Source organism: Xiphophorus hellerii, chromosome 10, assembly GCF_003331165.1.
Source record: "Xiphophorus hellerii strain 12219 chromosome 10, Xiphophorus_hellerii-4.1, whole genome shotgun sequence".
NCBI classification, from domain to species: Eukaryota; Metazoa; Chordata; class Actinopteri; order Cyprinodontiformes; family Poeciliidae; genus Xiphophorus; species Xiphophorus hellerii.
Genome location: NC_045681.1, coordinates 1,066,925 through 1,086,928, shown reverse-complemented (window position 1 = coordinate 1,086,928; position 20,004 = coordinate 1,066,925). Strand labels below are relative to the sequence as shown.

The following is a 20,004-nucleotide window of genomic DNA, read 5'->3' as shown; positions in this document are numbered from 1 at the left end:
AACAAAAACGAGACGACAATAAAAGTTTTTTTATTGTGACTTTAAAGAAAAGATTTCAGCCAAACTGAACAAATCAGGGGAGCAAAGCATCCATTCAACCTGCTCTCTACACTAAACGGGCCGTAATGATCGATGACTGTCGGATCGTTTCCATGCCAACAGTAGATGCTGTTAAATTAAAGAGAAAAGGTGAAACTAACAGGAAACTCGTCACCAGAACGGAACAGAACCGGGTCGAGCTCACTACTTTTATTTTTTTTAGTTCCAGAATCGGAAAATAAAAAGATTTTTTCATGTTTTTTTTTTTAAAGTGGAGATGCAGCAAGACTACTAGTTTAAAATCTGTTTGGCTCTGAATTAGAAACGTTTTTAAACTGGGAGACATTCAAGAAAAGCATGTGACCACAACAGCAGGAAGGAAGCCTCCGAGGGACAAAACAGGGCGGGGCCTTCCAGACGGACATATTTACAGACCTTTATCAAAAAACATCAGAAAAAAAAAAAAAAAAGAGTAAAATCAGTTGCATTTTAGGATTTTTTGACTAATTTAATACGTTTGCAGCCATCTGGTCTGATGAAACCGAAGTCGTGTCATGGTTTAGCTGGAGGCGACTGCATGACCAAATATGGAGACGATGAGACGCAGGAAGGCAACGACTACGTTTAATAAAAACGGACAGAGTGGAGAGACGGGAGGCAACGAGTCGCCGTCGTTTGGTCTTCAGAAATCCCCGCCGGTGTCCCGCTCCTCGCCCCGGCGGGAGTCCGACCGGCCGTTCAAGCTGTCCCGCTTGTCTCGGTCCCGGGAGCGGTCTCGAGACGAACGCTCGCGGTCCCTGGACGACCTGAGAGAAACGGCCAATCAGACGGTCGATAAGCTGACAGGTAAATCTGATAAAGTCACAACAGCAGAAACAAACATTTACATCTGCAGTCATTATTCACCTCCGTGCTGAGAAAGAAAAGGACAGAAAGAAAGCAAAACAGAAAGACAAAAAAGAAGTATAGAAATAGGGAAAGAATACAAAGACAAAGAAAGCAAGATAGAAAGATAAAGACAAAGGCAGAAAGTAAGATGGAAAGAAAAACAGAAAGATAGCAAGATAGAAAAGACAGATAGAAAAAAGTCATGTATCTAGTGAAGCAGCCCTGCGGCTCCTACTTGTGTCTGGAGCTCTGCTCGTGGCTGTGGCGATGCCCTCGGCTGCGGGAGCGGGATCTGCTGCGGTGCCGCCGCTTCCTGTCCCTGGAGCGCGAGCGCGAGCGGCGCCGGTCCCGGGACGCGGAGCGCGAGCGCCTCCGTCTGCGGTCACGTGAACGGGACCTGAAGAGAAAAACAATAAAGAAACACAAGGAAGCGCTTCAAATCCAGAACTTACCCTAAAGCTTTTCATGAAATAAAAACTCAGCTCACCTTCTATGCTCTCTGCTGCGAGACCGAGTCCTGGGAAACAAACCGGGTCAAGTTAACTCTTGGCACCATGACCAGAGAAGGCTGAATGTTTCCATTCTTACCTCTTCCGCATCCGTTCCTCTTTTTCTCTCTCCTCTCTTCTCTTTAGGCGCTCCTGGTTCCTTTTCTCCTGCTTCTCAACCACCGTTTTCTGATAAAAAACAAAATATTTAAAGAGAAAGAAAATCTATCTGAAGCAACACTTCTAATCTGGTTCCTTAGTTCTTCATATTCACTCCAAGTTTAGTCAAAATTACTTAAAAAAAACCCAAAAAATACAGATTAAAGGCGACCCAGTATGGTTCCACCAACAGGTCAGGATCTACGGTTTATTTTTTGAACAAAACTATTCTTAAATAATTAGATTTTCTTTCACAATGAGCCGTTTTTTTGCGTCTTGTTGCTTTAAATCCAAATAAGCTGCAACTGGCCATGAACCAAACTCAACAATTACACTCACATGAAAATGGCTGCAAAATAGATGTGCAATAATACAACCTTATATCGTTGAAAAGCAGAAGCGCATATGGCAGAGAAACCAGCTGACCAAACATGCTGGAACTTTGCTTGGGTTGCTAGGTAACGGGGAGTGGCTGCTGATTTGTGACGTTACATCATAAAAGTTTTTGAAACAGTTAATTTTCCCGACAATAAAAGAAAAATGAACTTGGTGTTTTTTTAATTGCTTATGGTATTTTTGTTTTTGTTGTTTAGAACCAGTAGAAACTTAAATCGAATTAGAAAAACGTGTAAAATGTGAACTTTGCATAGCAGGTCACCTTTAAAAAGAGTTTTAAAGGGGAAGTTCGGCACGTACCTTTAGTTGGTCCAGTTTCTCTCTGATCTGGATGAAGCCCAGGTGAAGCTTCCCACCAAAATGGTCAGCCAGGCGGCGGTCGTTGTCATGGAGACCCAAGTAGGCGGAGCAAACCTCACAGACACGGAGTTTCTGTTGCTGGAAGCTGGAGGCTGGCATGGAGTTTCTGTATTCCTCCTGCCAGACAAAGACGAGGGGAAAAGAAAACCCGCGGTGTTACCTTTAAGAAGGGGAAGCACTTCCTGTTCCCGGTGGCTCTCCTGACTCACCTCGGCATCCTTTTTCCTGGTGCGGACCTTCTCCACCTCCTGCAGAACCTTCTGGGCTTCGTCCACGTTGCCCTCGGCGCCGAGCTGCTCCGCCTTCGCCAGCAGCTTCCCGATCTCCTCGTTCAGCTCATGGACCTTCTCAGCCTGAAACGCAGCAATGCATGATGGGGTTTAGCTGCGCAGCCAACACACACACACACACACACACACACACACACACACACACACACTCACGCACACACACACCTTCGCAGCCACTTCTGCGCTGATCTCCTCCTGCGTCTCAGCCAGCCGTTTCTTGGCTAACTCTGTCCGCCGGTCGCAGTCGGCGATGAACGTCTCCAGGTGATCCACGGCCTTCAGGGGGAAACAAACATTTATCTGATCATCAAGACTGATTAGCAATAACCAATAATCATTTTCTGAAGGTCGTCACTTACATCAAGCTCGAAGAACAGATCTCTCTCCTTGGAGGCGATTTCGTAGTCGGCTCGCAGCGCCAGGTCGTGGATCTTTGTGCATTCGCCCAGATCCATACGCTGCAAAACAACAGAAATTATTCAACACAATCAAACTCAAATAAACTCGTTTATGCATCTGAATATGTACAAAATTGTTTAAGATGCAGGTTTTAATAAATATTCTGTGTAATTTTTCTCTTTCTGTCCAGAAAAAGACAAACTTTCATGGATTTTACCTAATAAATTAGGTCTGAAATGATTCCTCAGTCTCTGCGTTTCCATTACAAATGTGCAAAACTCTGTTGATGTTCCACTAATGTCGAAAAAACAATTTCACAATTACAGTGTTTCTAGTAAATAAGAAACGCAATTAAAGTCAGGTGAAAACGTTTGTTCATTAAAAAACATGCTGTTTACAGAAAGGAATATTAACGTTAAATAAACAGACTGACCACAGCAGCGTTTAGCCAACAGTGTGTGAAAAACAGACGACTGTGCAACAGATTAAAGACTTGAAGTTTAACAGTGTTTATAGTAGCTAGCTGCTCAACCTCTCACTGTTAGCTAAGCTAGGTTGGTCCAATCACTAACTCACCAACTCTTTGGTTGCCTAGCAACAACCTGCTACTACTAAAAAAGATCTCGTTTAGAGAAACTTCATAATTCATTTTGTTTGTTTATTTATTTTGGACATTTAAAATGTTTTTATGGTTCCAGAGTTAAATGTTCATCACAATTTAAAGCCTGACAAACTGTTCTCACATTATTGTTATGCCATTTAAACAACAATATTATTGTTTATGGCGATAACTTCTGGGCCGGTTTGTCGCCCAGTAACGGTTGCCGTGGTTACCGGCGTATTTTGGGCCGTGAAAGCGTGACCCACCGTTCCAGACAGGATGTCGTGCGGGCAGCAGTTGAGCAGGTGACTCTTGCAGACTCGCTCGTCGGTGAACTTGACCCTCTGCCGCGTCTCGTCGCCTGAAACAAGAGAAGAAGAGTGAGGAAGAGGAGGAGGAAGAGTTAGGCTACGCTAACGTTAGCTGCAGCTGTCACAGGTACCGTACAAACCTTCCCTTTAAGGGAACTGGACTCATATCTGTTTCTGTGTTAATCATAGTCAACATAGATGTTACACATGTAGATCTTACTGCTGTATGTCTGGTTCTTACCTTCCCAAAGAATCAATAAATCATGTTAAGGCCCACAATGCTGCTGGAAGCAGAGACACACCGACCCACTATCAATATCTGTATCGGTGCCGATATTGGAAAAATATCAGTAGCAATGGGCCCAATCTATTCAGTCTATTTCTATTCACTTTACATTATATCAATAAACAAACTTTGACAGTTTGCTGCCGTTTATATCTAATATTTTGGTTTTGTCTGATTTATTTATTTATTTGTTTGAATCCTAACTGACTGAACAAATTAAAGTCGTTTTGTTTTTACATGTTTAAGAGCAGAGTTAGTAAATACATTTCCAATTCAGTAGGTTTATGTGTGTTTAAATAAATCCAGATGTTTTTCTGTATCGGATCAGAACCAAACCTCAGACATCGACACTGAAAGTGAAAACGTGGATCGGTGCGTCTCCAGCTGGTAGCAGCGAAATGAGATTTACTTCTAACTAAAAGCATAAATTATGTTTTTAATACGTTTAATACTGGACAGAACAAATGAACTAATGCACAAAAAAAAATCACTTTGATAAAAATCTCCAGCCAAGCCTTTCATAACAATAAAACACTTAAAAAAGAATCCAAGGGAAAGAAATGCGGTTATACACACTGCGATCTGCACCACATACTGTACCCTTCTGCATCTTCAACACCTCAGCTGCAGAATTTTAAACCCGCTGCAGAAAAGTTTAAATGGGAACAGATTTCTGGCCCAAACCTGCAGTAAGAAGTTGGGAGTCATACACAAGTCAGATTGTAAACGAGTGGATTGCTAATCTTTAATCTGCCGTGTAAAGGCGTTGCAGCCTGTCGGCTCGTATGGAAACAACGCAACTAGACGTGTTAGCTGAAGGTAACTGATGTGCCACTGAGGAATTATACGATTATTTAAATAAAAAGCTACAATAAACTCCGGAAGGCAGAGAAATTGTTTGGATATTGATCATAACAGCTTTAAAAATCATGTGTGACTCACGGCTCGATGAACATGAGGCTTTTCTGCAACTCCCTTGCAGATTGATGTAGGCTGGCAATGATACACTGAACCTTAATGAATAAAATAAAGGGGCCACAATTGTTCAGTTTGTATGCAACACATGTATGGGAAGAATCAGAAATGAATGTGATCACACACGCACACCACACAGACCCGCTGTGACTGAACAGATGGAGCCGCCAGCGCTTCAGAGGCCACAAAAAAACGCAACAAAATAAACCTGAAAACGTCGATAAATGATCGACACATTAATCCATTAACTAAGACAAACCAATCATTTCTATTTGCATCATTTAGCGTTTTTCTACCAAAAACTGGATGATAAAGGTCTTCAGTCTGGTGTTTTGGTCTCTTATTTTGAAGGATAATTTTGTTGAATTCATTTCATTTGTTGTTTTGTTTTTTATTTTAGATATTCAAAATGTCTTCCAGTTCCAGAGTTAAATGTTCATCACAATTTAGAGTTTGAGATGTGATCTTGTATTATTACATTACTGGAAAATGATCTCAAACCAACAATACTATCGTTTATCGCAATAAATTCTGGACGATTGATCATTTAACATTAGTTATGGTGACAGGGCTGATAAATGATTAAATGCTTTAAGTGCCTCCAAAAGTATTGAGTCTTTTCAAATTTGTAATTTACAACCACAAGTTTTAATTTGATCTAAGCCAGGGATGTACAAAGTGCAGCCCAGGGGCCATCTGTGGCCCTTGAGTTGACTTTGTGTGGCCCCTGACTGCAGTTCCAGAGTCAAGGTTCAAGTCAGGTCAAGGTCGGCCACCCGAACATCAAATTCAATTCTTCATGAAAAGGACATTTTTAGGTTTTCTCTGTTAATTAAGCACAAATTTTCCTTTGATTTTAGTTTAGATGAAGATAAGATCAAACATTCAGCGATTCAAAGCGAAATCAGACACATTTCTTAAACTGGGCTGAAGAAACAGACACATTTACAGCTCAGACGTTTTGTTCTGAACAACAATCATCCCCAAATTTAGCTCATTGTCTATCTATGCATCATCTATGATCCGTGTGATTTAAACATTCAGTTTCTTAAACAGAAACTTTTATTTAATTCATTGTAATATTGGATGTTTAGTTTATTCAACAAAAACAAAATCAATTGAAAAGTAAAAAAAAAACAAAACTTTTTTGTGGCTCTCCTGAACTTTGAAGCTTCACAGTTTTGGTAAAAGGTTTGGACACGCCCCCCGCAGCATCATGCTGCCACTACAGTTTTCTGCAGCCTTTACAAACCCAGCAGCCATATTTGCTCCCAGGCCAGATAAATGAGACAAACCTTCAGTTAAAAAAAACTAAATAATAATAACCTCCTTTAGGTAAATTTGTCATTTTTGAAGAACTCCAACTTATTTCTGGTTTTAGGTTTTAATATAAATATAAAACTGAAACATTTTGTGATGCTAGAATTCGTTGAAAATTAAAGTATACAGTTACCAACTTGACAAAAAATAGATCTAAATCAGTGTCACTGGTATTCTTTAGTATCAATATATTGTGGAAATTCAATTTATTACATAAGAAACTACTTGAACCTGCAGTTTATATTTACATTGAATGATTAATTGACTCTTTATTGTTTCAAGCCAGAGTTATTACCAGGTGCAGGTTGTAGGCCAGAACCAGAACATCTGCAGTTCTTGTTGTTAGACTCAGATTAAATTACAAACATGTGGACTGTATATGAACATAACATGCGACTAACATGTGGACATAATTTATGGGAATTAGGTTCCAATAAACCTAATCTAAAAGGCCCTATATTAAAGATGCATGCCACAGATTTTTTAAACTTTATGTTTATCCAGGAAAATATTTGGTTGTTTGTGGTCATAATGTTAAAAAGTTCAATACTTATGAAAGGCACCTTAAACACGTAATCAACTGATGTTAGCGCAGAGTCATTGTTATTTATTACATATAATAAATATCTATTTAATGAACTACTGCATCAATTAAAACGCGCATGTTTGCCTAATACTTTGAAAGCAAATTTAATTCCACAGAAGCTAAATCAAATTAGCATTTAAAGCCAATGTGGGGCAGGAATGTAACTAAGTATTAAAAAATTAAGAACAGTAGTTATGAGTTAATTATTCCGTTATAAGCGTAATCCGGTTGGTTGGCTGGACATGGTCCAGCGCGTGGCAGTATGGCGCCGGCAGCTTTCCTAACTCCACAATAAACACCAGACGAGCTGGAGCTAACTTAGCCCACATTTTAGGAAGGATAAAATGCACATATTTATGTCAATTTAAACTAAACACGGCGGATGGATATAGTAAGCGCTAAATTTAGAACTCATTTTAAGGCCTGGAAGCAGTTTTCCTGTGTTAAGAAGCAGCGCTCCGTGGTACATCCATTCAAGCAGGTCTGCCCACCACTCGCCAACACAAGCCAGCCTCAGCAGAGCCTCCATCTTGGCTAGCTCCGTTAGCTCCCACAGCTACTCACCATCCCTCGCTGTTCCCATCAGCTGGTCGAGCAGCGCTCTCATCTGAGCCTGGGCGGACATGGTCTACGGCGACTCCGTCGACAACCGAACAACTGAACCAGCTCTTCTATTTGTTTACCAGGTTGAACCGTATTTTTTTCCAACCATCACCGCTAACTGATTTTCTTTACGTCGCGAACTGACCAGTTTCCGTTTAAAATTACGGAAATGACGCGATAACTTCTATGGCGCTACAGATCTAAGATCAACCAATCACAACACCCTACCACCAGTGCCTCGGCAACTGTTTATCCCTGAATTAAGACTGTCAGGTTGCAACTATTTAAAGCCCGTCACACTCCGATAGGTTTTTTAAAAAAGGTTACATTTAATTTTAGATGGAATTGTCGTGGAAAAATGATATTCTCATTGTTTTATGCCTTTATTGTTGGTAGAAAGTATAAATATTTCATATAGTAACACCTGTCAGACAAAGTAAAGGTAAAAACAGACATTCACGTTCTGCTTATCTCTGATTAGTTTGCGCAGATCTGGGCAGCTGCAGAACAGAACCAGTGACCGACGAAGATCGGTTGAAAGTTGACGTAAGAAAAACTCCTTTTAATTCCGCTTTTTTATTGTTTTAGCTTAAATAATTCGTGTTTGTAGCAAAGATGCCGATCTTGCTGTTATGTGGATTTAGCATTTGCTGAACATCTTGTGTTGGCAAAGAACCTTCTCCTGTTTTTGAACTAATTTCGCGAACTTATATGCCCAGTAAATACTAAATCTTTAATTTTATTTAAACAAATTTGAGTTGGGAGTTGTCTGTGTCCAGGGGAGGGTTTAATTTTTGTATCATGAAGCTGTCCCTGGTTTAACTGGCAGTAAATAACCTGAGGCCACCGTGACTAACTGGGCGTGTTGTTCTGGTTGAAGATGGCAGGTTCTGCTGGGGTGTTTTGTTTGTTTCTGGAACCAGTTCTGTCTAAATGGTCTCAGATCCACAAAGGTTGATACAGCAAAGAGAACCGGACCGGCTAGACCGAAATTATTCACACCACTCAAACATTTTCCAGACTCTGTCTCTTTAAAACAACAAACTGTGATAAAAATGAGGAAAATGAAAATGTTTACAATGAATAATTTGTGGTTTGTATTCAGCCTCACAGAAACAAACATTTTCACCAAATCTTTGCAAAACAGCTCATTAGTGATCCTCACCACAGGTTCTCAATTAGATTTATGTCCAGACTTCAACTAGGCCATACTAACTGATGGCTGTGGGCTGGAAAGGAGCTCCTGTAGCAGTCTGTATTACAGAGAACCCTTAGAAGCCTCTGACTGAAGATACTCTATGAAGACAGTCCTGTGAAGATGATGTTCATAAACCAGAACCAGCTTCTTCATCAGCTCGTTTAAGCAATCTATAAAAAGTAAATAATGCTAGCTTTAGCAGTTCTTACTGAGCTTTTTAATGTAATCATAATATTTTCACAAAAGAATATTCTTTTTTTTCTGGGTAAATTTTTTTGTATAAAAATAATCCCTGAGTCATGTTGCTGTTGTTGTTCAGAAATAACAGGTTTAGTTAAACTGAAAGTTAGGGTCGTAAAGGTTGTTGACCTTTAACCTAATCCATCCCATAATAACCTCTAGCAGGTTTTCTTGACATCCATCCATCTTCCCCTAACATGATGCTGCCACCACCATGTTTTTAAAAAGTTTAGTCTGTGTGAGAGTTTGAGCGTTTCCTCCTGGTTTTCCGTTCTGACGCCGCTTCCTGTTTCAGCTCTGCAGGCCGGTGATGCTGTGAAGGCGGCGCGATGGAGACCGCAGACCAGGCCACCGAGGGCTCCCCTCTGAAGCCGGCGGGAGACGGGTCGGAGCCGGCCGCGGCTCCGGCAGAACTGCAGAAGAAGAGCTGCAAGGGGGGATTCTCCAGGATGAGCCACTGGAGGACGGCGGTGTTCTTCCTCTCCCTCTTCCTCTGCCTCACCGTGGTCTTCGCCTTCTCCTTCATCATCCCCTGCCCTGAGCGGCCGCAGTACAACCTGAACTGGAGCCGAGATTTCTCCGACGCAGGCGAGTAGCAGCGCTGCAGGCAGGCAGATTATTCTAATCAATTATTCTAGACTGTTATGATTAATTAATCTGATGATCGATTATTCGGACGATAAATTGATTATTCTGAACATTAACTGACTGTTCTGATGGTTAATTGATGTAACAATTAATTGATTATAATGACAATCCATTACCCAGACAATTAATCAGATTAAAAAATTGCCACATCCTATTTTTTCTACTTTATATCACATGTTTTTCATACAATATTAGAAATGCATTAAAATATACAAATGTATATTTTCGACCTTTACTCCAGTTCTTCTTATATAAGAAAATGAACATTTTCCTTCCTAAAACACAGAAGCAAAATCCCTTTAGTGAACGTTTGATGGTTGGATTCTGCAGCTAAAAGCATCAACATGAGAAGTTCAGGCATCAGAACAGCGGATGGCTGACATGGGGATTATTTCCTGGATTAACTGAGTGATAATTGGATAAAATAGGATTTTGTTTTAGCTAAAACTGAGAAGTTCAGACATTATTTTCTGGTTCGAACAAAGAAGGTTTTTTGTTTTATCTTAAATGCAAAATGTTGATATTTTTGTGCAGCTTTGGCTCCATTACTGATCTGAATGTGTTGTTATTGCAGCGTACGACTTTTACTCCAGTGAAAAATTAAGTCATTACTAAATTGGTTAACAATTCAATGATCGATTAATCGTTTGCTAACCGCCGTCTCTCCTCTCACAGTGACCTACGACTTCCTGGCTGTTGAGCAGGCGAACAGCGACAAGGTGATGGACGTCCTGATCGTCATCAGAAGCCCAGAAAGTTCTCCAAACAAGTCGTGTTCTGACGAAGGTGGAGTCGCGTTCGGTCGGCGTCTCACTGCAGCCGAGGTTGGTAGTTTGAATCTCAGAGTCTGTCTTCCAGGCCTGACTTCGCCGTGTCTGTTCCTGCTGGCGCTGGACGGGACCAAAGGAGAGACGCTGTGGGAGCGGCCGCTGGGGGGCGAGCTGAACTGGGCCCAGTGCGGCCTGCAGACTGGGACCAGTTCATCCTGGCACTGCCTGCTGTCCCATTCTGACAACCTGACCGCCGTCGACAAACACAGCGGTCAGCCAAGCTAATTATCTATCAAAACAGAAAAGTCTCCTCTGTTAGAGCCACTAAGAAGAAAACCTTTACCATCTTTTACCTGTAGATATTTAATTTTCAGAAATTAGGAGTGGGGCTTAAAAGATTAATCGTGATTAATCGATTATTAGAATAACCATAAATTAATGTAGTAATCGATTAATCGTTATCTGGAGTATTCAGACTAAAAATCAGGCCGTTTTACTGAAAGACATCATGATGAAGCTAAAACTGAAGAAAAAATCTCAATATTTTTCCATTTTTAAGCTGTTTTAATGAGAAAAGATTTGAGGTATCAGAATGTGTCGATCTTAGATTTCAGAATCGTTTCAAAGTCCTGATGTTGAGAATTTGATGCTGATGTGTTAAAAGATGAAATATTTCCTTATCTGTAAAAGTTATAACAAAGTATAACTCAACAAACCTCATTTTAATTTTTGTTATTTTTTCTTTAGGAGTTGTGATAAAATTATTACTTTATTTTTGTAACACTACGACTTTATTCTGGAAATATTAACTCGACCCGACGCAGTGAAGTCTGACTGTCTGCAGGCAGAGGAGGAAAAATGATCCTCAAGTAACAGTAGCATTACTGCAACATATTTTTACTCAAGTAAAATAAAACGTATGCTGAGTAACTGATCAAATTATCAATCATTTAATACTGAAAAATTTCATCATCAGACGGAGCGAAATATGAGGTTAAGTGGAAATGTTGGTATTTTAAGGATGAAAAGGACAATAATTGATATAAATATCCAAAAATAACAAAATCAGGCAAAGAAAATGTTTCCAGATTGATTTCTTTCAATTAAAAATGTATGACATGTTAACAGAAACTGAGTTTGTTTTTCATTCAGTGGACAGAAAATCCAGAAATTTTACTTAAGAAAGAGAAGAAATACTTCATAATGAAAGTGAAAAGTACAGCGCAGTAAAAATACCCCTAAAGTACTTTTTTTTTTTTTTTTTTTTACAAAAACGTTACTCTGGTAAATGTAACTAGTTACTACCCAGTTCTGGTTCCAGGTGCGGTGTTCTGGCAGCAGCCTCGGCCCTCGGTTCTGTCCGTCTCCCTGCCCGTCCTCAGTGTCCCGGATCTGGACGGGGACCGGGTCGGCGACGTGGTTCTGGTCCTGCTCAATGGCACACAGGTAGACCGGTCGCTGCGTCACGGCAGTTCTGATCCGACCCGTCAGATTTAACCGCTTCCTGTCCAAACCTGCAGACGCAGCTGGTGCTGCTCTCCGGGCGGACGGGGGATCGGATGGGGTCGGAGGTCACCGTCGGCGGCGGCGCCACACGGAGCCACCTGCTGCACCGAACCAAAGGCGGATCGTACTACGTGCTGCTGCAGAGAGGTTGGTAGCTCAAATCCCGTCCGACCCGGATCAGAGTGAATGTAGCGACTAAAACTAACAAAGACTGAAACTGAGAAAACATTTTCATTAAAGGAAATGTATAAAAACCATAAAACTATTGTGTTGCCCTTCTAGATATTTCAAAAGTGATAAGTTATTTTTAAAACGACTGAACAGGCGGGTTTCAGGTTTTATTCTCCAGTTTTCTAAAAGTTTTAAATTCAAACTCAGAAAAACTTTATTCATCAAAAACATCAATTAAATGTCGTCATATTTCATATTCAAATATCTTCAGTCACTGTGGGCGATGATGTTGTGAGCAGGAAGGATCTCCAGTAGCAGTCAGTCATGCAGCGAACTTAAGAAGCCTCTGACTGAAGACTGTTGCCGTATCTCTAGTCTGAGGACGACATGCTAACAGCTAACATGTTCTGGATGGAACCAAATTGTTTTAGCTACATCTGCTAATCCTCCTCATTTACTTTTGATATGCAGAAAATAAAATAAAAAATCTAAAATTTGACATTTGAAATTTTATTTAATTTTTTTGCTAGAAAATTTCTGATATAAATCTGAAAATGTCTGAGTTTAGGGTCATAGTTCAGGTGCTGTTTAGCTTTTGAGATGCTAATCAGATGCTCCCGGCTGTAAAAACAATATCATGTTGCCACGGTTACGCTTCGTAACGCTCCAAAAGGAAAGAGCAGAAATCCTCCAGACTGTTCAGCATCCAGAAACAGAACAAAATGGTGAAAAGTTGGTTTCTATGCAGATGATGATGATGTCGGCCCAAATTCTCGGCCAGAAGCAGCAAAGAGCTGCGTTCTGTCTGGACCTCGCTCAGAGTATCGTAATGTAGCCGTTGGGCCCTGGAAGCAGCAGGGTTGGTGGTGTGAAGCTAACCTGAGCTCGTTCCCGCAGCCTCCGGCGTGTTCGGGTTGCCTCTCTGGGAGATCGCCGCCAGAGCCAAACCGGGTCTGGGTCCAGATCTGAAGCGGGACAAACACCTGGAGAAAACGGCCAGCAACACAACGGGCCTGGTGCCCATCTACCTGTAAGAGCCAGCCTGCGTTACCCAGCATGCATCAGGTGTTCTGGGGTTTCATGTCTCCATTTGCAGATCGGAGGCCAGACGTTTGCTGAGGACCAAAGACTGGGATGATTCCTCTGACCTGCTGGTTGTTTCTAGAAGAGAGGTGGCGCTAGTGGACGGACTTTCCTTGAAGCAACGATGGAGATTCAACAGCAGCTCCACTGGGGGGTCCGACGGCCTGTCTATGTCTATATATCTATATCTGTCGCTGTCTAGCTCTCTCTTGATGCTTCTCTCTCTCCGTCTCTCTTCTCCTCCTCCAGTTTTCCGTCCTTCGGTCATTTCAACAGAGACGAAGTTCTTGATCTCGTGATTGAAGTTGAAGATGATGATGTCAGAAACTCCACTAAGGTGAGTCATCATCATCGTCATCTTCATCATCAGACCTTCCTCCCCCATGTCGACCCGTTTCCACCCTCGGGCCCCTCTGTCCTGCAGGTCGCCATCTTGGACGGAGGGACCGGCGGTCTGCTGTGGGAGGAGCAGCTGCAGCCCGGCGCCGGCCCCCCCCGACTCGACGCCGTCCACACCACCAACTCGGTGTCCGTCTTCATGTTCTGGGGCCTGATTGGGTCCGGGTCCAACTCATCGGTAGGTTCTGCATGTGTTGGCCGGCGTCCGGCCCGGAGCCGCCGTTCAGCCCGGTTCTGCTCTCTGCAGGAGTCGTCTGGCGGTTCCCCGCGCTCCTACATGCTGCACCCGCTCTACCCCAACGTCCTGCTGGAGCTCAGCCACGGCGTGGAGCGCATCGTCGCCTTCAGAGGTAAAACCAGGCGGAGGCAGCATCATGCTGGGGGCGGGGCTAAGCCAGGAAACCCAACCACATTATGGGATGGATTAGATCAGAGCAGATTCAACATGGAGGTCACAAAAATCTCATTAATCACATTTTTTTAATTTAAAGTTACGTCTTTAAATCTACAGTTAACCTAGAAAAAAGGAACAAATTTCTGCCAGAAAAACTGAAAATTTCTGAGATTCAAGTCAAAAATGTTTGACTTTTGAAACTGAGGAATTTTCCAAAGGTAATAAAAAAATAGATCTTTTTAAAAGAGTTTTAAGTCAAAAATTCTCTAAAAATATCTGATAAAAAATTTCTAGATAAACAAACATGGAAAGTTTCAAGTTAAAAAATTGGCTTTTGAAACTCATAAAACATCTGTTTTTTTTTCTATGCAAGTGGGTGACTGAATACAAACACTCCACACTTTTCAGATTGTAGCTGTAAAATATTTTGAAAACTGAGAATCATTTCCTTTGGAACTTCCTGTTGGTCTGTCCTAAAATCCAGATGAAATACTGTGAGGGTTAAAAAGTGAAAAAGTTGAGCAGCGTTTTGTGGAACCGTTCTCCCGTCTTTTCCAGCCACTCTGATGGAGCGCGGTCGCCACGCCGCCTACTTCCTGCTGACGGGGCCGGAGGCGGGCGAGGCGGGGGGCACCGTGGTTCTCACCAAGCGGAAGCTGAAGCAGGACATCCCGTTATGCAGCGTCCGCCACATCAGGAGCAGCCAGCAGACGCACACCGACGCCGAAGTCCGGGAAGCGTTCAACCGACTGCGCTTCAGCAGCGACTGGTGAAACATGGCCGCCGACTGGCGAAACATGGCCGCCATGCTGCGACTGTTCCTCACTACAAAGCCAAAGCTCTTACTTTTTCACAAGCCAAAGAAAGTCCTTCCTGCTTTACTTTAACTGGAAAGATTCTTCCCGACACCTGGACAGGTGAAGGTGACGTTACTATGACGACGTATTACGGCCATTAGAGATAAAAAAAAAATCATTACATTTCAGAAATTTTGAAGAAAGTACTTCAAAATTTTAAGTACTTTTGAAAAGTTAAAAATATGCTCAATCACATGTTTTAATTTAAAGTTACGTCTTTAAATCTACATTTAACATAGAAAAAGGAACAAATTTCTAAGGTTCATTTCAAGATTAACCTTAGAAATTTTCTAGAAAGAAAGTTGGAAATGTCTGAATTTGACGTTTCTGGAAAAAGCTCAAATTTTGTAGAAAGAAAACGTTGAAATTTCTGAGTTTCAAAAGTTTAACATTTTTCACTTTTTAAAGTCATAAATGTCCACTTTTTTTCTACAAAATTTCTGAGATTAAACTTTTTCTTTTTAGAAAATGTTACTTTTTAAGCTAAAATTTTCATGTTTTTTTTTCCTAGAAAATTTCTGAGCTTAATCTAGAAGTTTGAGGGTTTTTTTCTAGAGATTTCCTCATTTTTTCTGTCCATCCTGTCCCTGACCCATGGCCGTACTGCCAATCAGAACCCTTGAAAAGCTGCTGCTGGTACAGAAACCCACTGAAACTCGCCCGCTGCATTAACTGAACCAGATCTGATCGAAGCTCTATGCATCTTTGTGTCGTTTTCTGCCTTAAAGGAAACATTTCAGCCTTTAAACTCTTTAATTTTTTGCGACTCAGCAGAAAACGGAGCGACTGGTTCTGATGCAGACCAGAACCAAACCAACACTAACAAACACTTAAATGTTGTGAATTTGCTGTCAGTTTAGACATAAATGTTATGTATTGAATCCAAGATGCTGGAAGTTTTAAGATCTGCAGGACTAGAGCTAAAACTTTATGAATCATTTATGAAATATTACACTGTGGTTCTTTAGATCTGCTGTCTGGTTCCAGAAGTTTTCTTCCTCATAAAGGGAGGAAACAGAAACACTTGGTTGTAGATTTTCTTGCTTTAATAGATTGAACGTTTGGAGTTGACATTTTATTTGATGAAATGTTTGGATTGAATAAATTACTTTTTTAAATAAAGACTTTAGTTTGAAATGTGGAACTGTGTTTTTGTTTCTTTAATAAGAAGAGACACCAGAACCAACAATCCAGATCAGCTAAAAGGTTTCTATCAGAGCAACCTGGACTTTCTGTGTTAAAAATAAAAAACAACCAAATGCATTAATACAGAAATACCTAATATTTTTGTATTAAATATCTTTTTGCTGGTTAGTGTAGCTGCTTTGCCACTCTGTTTACATCAAGCAGGTTGTGGATGTGTTGGGAAAGAAAATTCCCACCGGACCGGACCGGACCAGACCGGACCGCAGCAATTTAAGGGAAAAAACGTCCACAGGAAACAGAAACTAGACAAGACAGGAAGTGGCTGTTTTTTGTTTTAATTGGTTCCATGACAGCTCAGAAATGATTGGATGTTTCCTTTTTTGTGTGTTTTTAACGGTTTCAGATGTTTTCTTTATTGACCCGTCTGCAATAAAGGTTGTTTTTAAATCTCAGTCTAAGATTTTTTCCCTAATTTTTAAATTAGAAAAAAATTCTTTTTTTTTTCTAAAAAAATTGAGATGAATTTCAAAATTTGAGTTTTTTCGTTTTTGCAGAAATGTGTTCATTTTTTTCTATCTATAATGGCCCCATCTATGTATAGTAAGCTTCAGACATGAAACTTCAGAAAATTTCTGAATTGCTCCCAGAGCATCTGGTTTTTGTGATTTATCTTTAAGAAATGAGACTCTTCTGACAGTTGAGACATCTTAACTTCATCAAAAGTTGTTGAACTATAAATATTCGGATAATGTGAAATATTTACAAATGTCAGTTCAGCGATTATCAAAAATAGAAAGCAAGAAACTGGGCAGCTCTGTGGTTCACATCTTAATATGGGAAACTTTCCAGACAGGACACAACAGAAGGTCCTAAAGAAAACTCCAGTCCTCGTTCCGAAGACAAAGCGCCTGCGCGGCTTACGTGTCGGCAGAGGGGTGTGTCACCACGTAGAGACTGACGTAAAGACGTAGACGCGCTCTCTCGGCGCGCTGTTGGAAGCGCTCCGTCGCTATAGTGAGAAGAACACAACCAACACAGACATGACACGTTCAGTATCAGCGTCGTTACTCCAGTTTTATTTTCTGCTTTATTCTGACCTCGGTGTGGAAAATATCCCGGCAGCCTGTTCATCCCAACGAGCGCGTGTACATTACACCTGTAATTTCACTCAGATCGCGCTCTGCCATCACGTGCAAAATGTCATAAAGATCCAGTAAAACGCGAGTTTTCTGCACTTCCGCACGACGTGTCAGCAGGCGAAGCTACGTTTGTTCCCCCTTTGATTACAATGAATATCTGTAGGCTGAATGCCAAACGAAACACGTTTTCGCCTAAAAACTCAACTGTTAATTTCTGTTAATAATTAACAGTAACTGTATGAGAATGTACTTTCACTTTATGTTTTTCTGTCAGACACTACTTTAAACACAATAAAAACCTCCTCCTGCTCATTGATAGGGGTTAAGGTTCTCCGGGATCTCCTCTCCCGTCCTCGGACCTGCGTACAGGAAGTCTAAACTTCAGACTCGCTCAGTTTGTCATTTCAATGTGACCTGAACAATCCGCCATATCATAATAACAGCACTGCACGGATACGTTTCTCCGAACCGGAGCGCACGCGCTTCGCGCTCTTTGCCCATCAGTGAGGAAGCACGCGCCCCGAACCGTCCGCTGTAAAGACTCTGAGCTTCTCGCAGCATCTAAAAGGTAATCTTCACCTTCATGGCGTCTCTAAGCGTTTAAAAGGGCTTCTTAAAGAAGGACTGAGGCGTGTTTCAGGCGGGGAACCACCTTAGCTGCCGGTGTTGAACATTGTTTGGTCTCCAGGCTGTTTACGAGGTTTAAAGAAGGCCAACAATAAAAAAAAAATACACCGACAAGCCGAACCTGGTTATGCGGAAAAGAAGCTCTTTTAGCAGAGAGGAAGTACCTCTGCGCCCGGGAGGAGTAGCGCAGTAATGTCGTTTGAGTCACAATATATGGAGGCTAAGCAACCAGCTGGTTTCGGTTTGTTAGTGTTTTTTCCATGAAGGAGGAACCGGAGTTCGGTGCCGCATTGGTGAACAGCTCCGGGTGCCGCATGCGACACCCCGAAAATAATTCCCTGCGTTACCAGAACCGGGCTTTCAGTGCGAACATTCCGGAACAGAACCGAGGAAATATTTCCTTTATGTAGTTCACATAAAGGACTACATAAAGTGTCTACGCCACTGCCGGTGGCTAAATGAAGGTACACCAGTTAGTCAGTTTTCATTGATATTGATTGTTTTATTGATGATTATTAAAGATGGCTGAGGACATTAAGGCCAAACTGGACCAATACCGAACCGCTCCCTTTGATGCCCGATTCCCGAACCAGAACCAGACGAGGAACTGCTGGTCCAACTACCTGGGTAAGGATACTCCTCAAGGTCACAGCACCACTGGCTAGTTTACCTGACGAAGCAATAAGTCAGTTTTAAAGTCGGTTTATTTTCTGTCAGGGTGATTTTAAAATGTGTACATTTGGATTTTTTCCCCCATTTTCTCTGATTCCAGACTATCACCGCTGCCAGAAAGCTCTGAATGCTAAAGGAGTAGACACCACCCCCTGTGAGTGGTACAGGAGAGTCTACAAATCCCTGTGCCCCATCGGCTGGGTAAATAGATTCAATACTTTCACTAATAACTTTACTTTTTAAAATAAAAACAATATTTTATTTCTGAAGACAGACAGACTGAGCATCTTAATGAGCCGCCAGGTTTGGTCAGATGTGCTGAATTTCGCCTGGAAATGTCAGTAAATATCAGAGTGGATGAAAATCCTTCTAATTGTTTTCCTGTGAACTTTGACCCTTCAGATTGAGAAATGGGACGGGCAGAGAGACGACGGGTCGTTTCCAGGGAAGATCTGAGGATGTAACTCTGTTAGCTGAATGTTTGTAAAAGCGGCGCCTGGTCGTCACTTTTCCACTACGACCACTGTGCTCAGCAGCAACCTGAAACTGAATGGTCATTCCTTACAAAAACCATTAAATGTACCGCAGATTCTGCATTAAAATGTCTCAGGATATATTTATGGAGTTCCAGTGTCTACTGAGCGCTTTCCCTCTAATAACGGCAACGATGCACAATGGCTCTTAGTAAATTACTAAAACTAAGAAAACACATAAATTATGTTTATGAACACACATGTTATGAATAAATGCAGATTTTAGTCATTTTTCAGGGAATAAATCCTTTGACTTTTCACAACAAAACACTAGAATGGAATTTAATTTCCCTTTGAGATCAATAAAATACTTTTGAATGTAAATTAAAATACCAGAAATAGTTTTCAGATAAAATCTGCTTGTCACCTGGTTGGAAACTGCTTTTTTCTTTTTGCATTATTTTCACTGTAATTGACATTTCATGGATGTTTTTGCTAAAAATGTATTCTTTAAAAAGGATGACATACATTCCAGGTCAGGTGACATTAACCGATCTAAATTAGTTTTATTGAGCTGGACTGATGGGGGAAAATTAGAACAAAAAATGTTTTTAATATAATGAATAAATACAGGTTTTAGTCATTTATAAATAGATTTAATTTCCACAACAGCATGAAACTAAAAAGTACCAGGAATTGTTTTTAGGTCTAATTTTCTCGTCAAGTTGAAAAATGCTTTATATATATATATATATATATATATATATATATATATATATATATATATATATATATATATATTTACAAAATTAACAAACTTAGTAAAATTAGTTTATTTAGCTCGGTTGGGAGAAAAACAGTTCTTTGGATGTAAAAGTTATGTCTGTAATGTAGAAATAAATCAGAACTCATCAAAGAACATTAATAATTTTAACGTTTTATTCATTTAAATAAACCTACACCGAATACACATAATAAAG

General features: G+C 40.9%; 4 protein-coding genes across 7 annotated transcripts in view; 2 read left to right on the top strand and 2 right to left on the bottom strand.

The window, feature by feature from the left end:
- Nucleotides 1-14: 14 nt before the first annotated feature.
- Nucleotides 15-7,873, bottom strand: luc7l (LUC7-like (S. cerevisiae)). Of its 3 annotated transcripts, none has more exons than XM_032573896.1 (10): nucleotides 7,663-7,873; nucleotides 3,887-3,981; nucleotides 2,980-3,078; nucleotides 2,786-2,896; nucleotides 2,540-2,683; nucleotides 2,271-2,447; nucleotides 1,516-1,604; nucleotides 1,415-1,444; nucleotides 1,163-1,324; nucleotides 15-845 (listed from the first exon to the last, which is right to left on the bottom strand). In XM_032573896.1, exons 1-10 carry the CDS (start codon nucleotides 7,721-7,723, stop codon nucleotides 722-724), a joined length of 1,092 nt encoding a protein of 363 aa, XP_032429787.1. In that variant the 5' UTR covers nucleotides 7,724-7,873; the 3' UTR covers nucleotides 15-721. The 3 variants fall into 3 exon arrangements, with proteins under 3 accessions (XP_032429787.1, XP_032429789.1, XP_032429790.1); XM_032573898.1 differs by having other exon boundaries at nucleotides 3,887-5,230; nucleotides 7,663-7,872; XM_032573899.1 differs by lacking the exon at nucleotides 7,663-7,873 and adding an exon at nucleotides 5,160-5,230.
- Nucleotides 7,874-8,119: 246 nt separating this feature from the next.
- Nucleotides 8,120-16,111, top strand: fam234a (family with sequence similarity 234 member A). Its single transcript, XM_032573895.1, has 12 exons — nucleotides 8,120-8,247; nucleotides 9,435-9,727; nucleotides 10,463-10,573; nucleotides 10,646-10,828; nucleotides 11,879-12,003; nucleotides 12,078-12,210; nucleotides 13,132-13,264; nucleotides 13,331-13,471; nucleotides 13,567-13,654; nucleotides 13,742-13,894; nucleotides 13,964-14,066; nucleotides 14,669-16,111. Exons 2-12 carry the CDS (start codon nucleotides 9,469-9,471, stop codon nucleotides 14,881-14,883), a joined length of 1,644 nt encoding a protein of 547 aa, XP_032429786.1. The 5' UTR covers nucleotides 8,120-8,247; nucleotides 9,435-9,468; the 3' UTR covers nucleotides 14,884-16,111.
- The window catches only part of katnip (katanin interacting protein), a 30,063-nt gene continuing 24,054 nt past the window's right edge, over nucleotides 13,996-20,004 (bottom strand). The window contains exon 30 of one of the 2 annotated variants that reach the window (XR_004340728.1): nucleotides 13,996-14,105. The gene's annotated coding sequence lies outside the window, so the exon portion shown is untranslated. Of the gene's footprint in view, nucleotides 14,106-18,360; nucleotides 18,550-20,004 lie in introns of those variants that run through there. The other variant, XR_004340729.1, reaches the window with a different exon arrangement.
- cox6b1 (cytochrome c oxidase subunit 6B1) lies at nucleotides 17,610-19,175 on the top strand. The gene is made up of 4 exons (XM_032573901.1): nucleotides 17,610-17,820; nucleotides 18,401-18,506; nucleotides 18,652-18,752; nucleotides 18,954-19,175. Exons 2-4 carry the CDS (start codon nucleotides 18,401-18,403, stop codon nucleotides 19,005-19,007), a joined length of 261 nt encoding a protein of 86 aa, XP_032429792.1. The 5' UTR covers nucleotides 17,610-17,820; the 3' UTR covers nucleotides 19,008-19,175.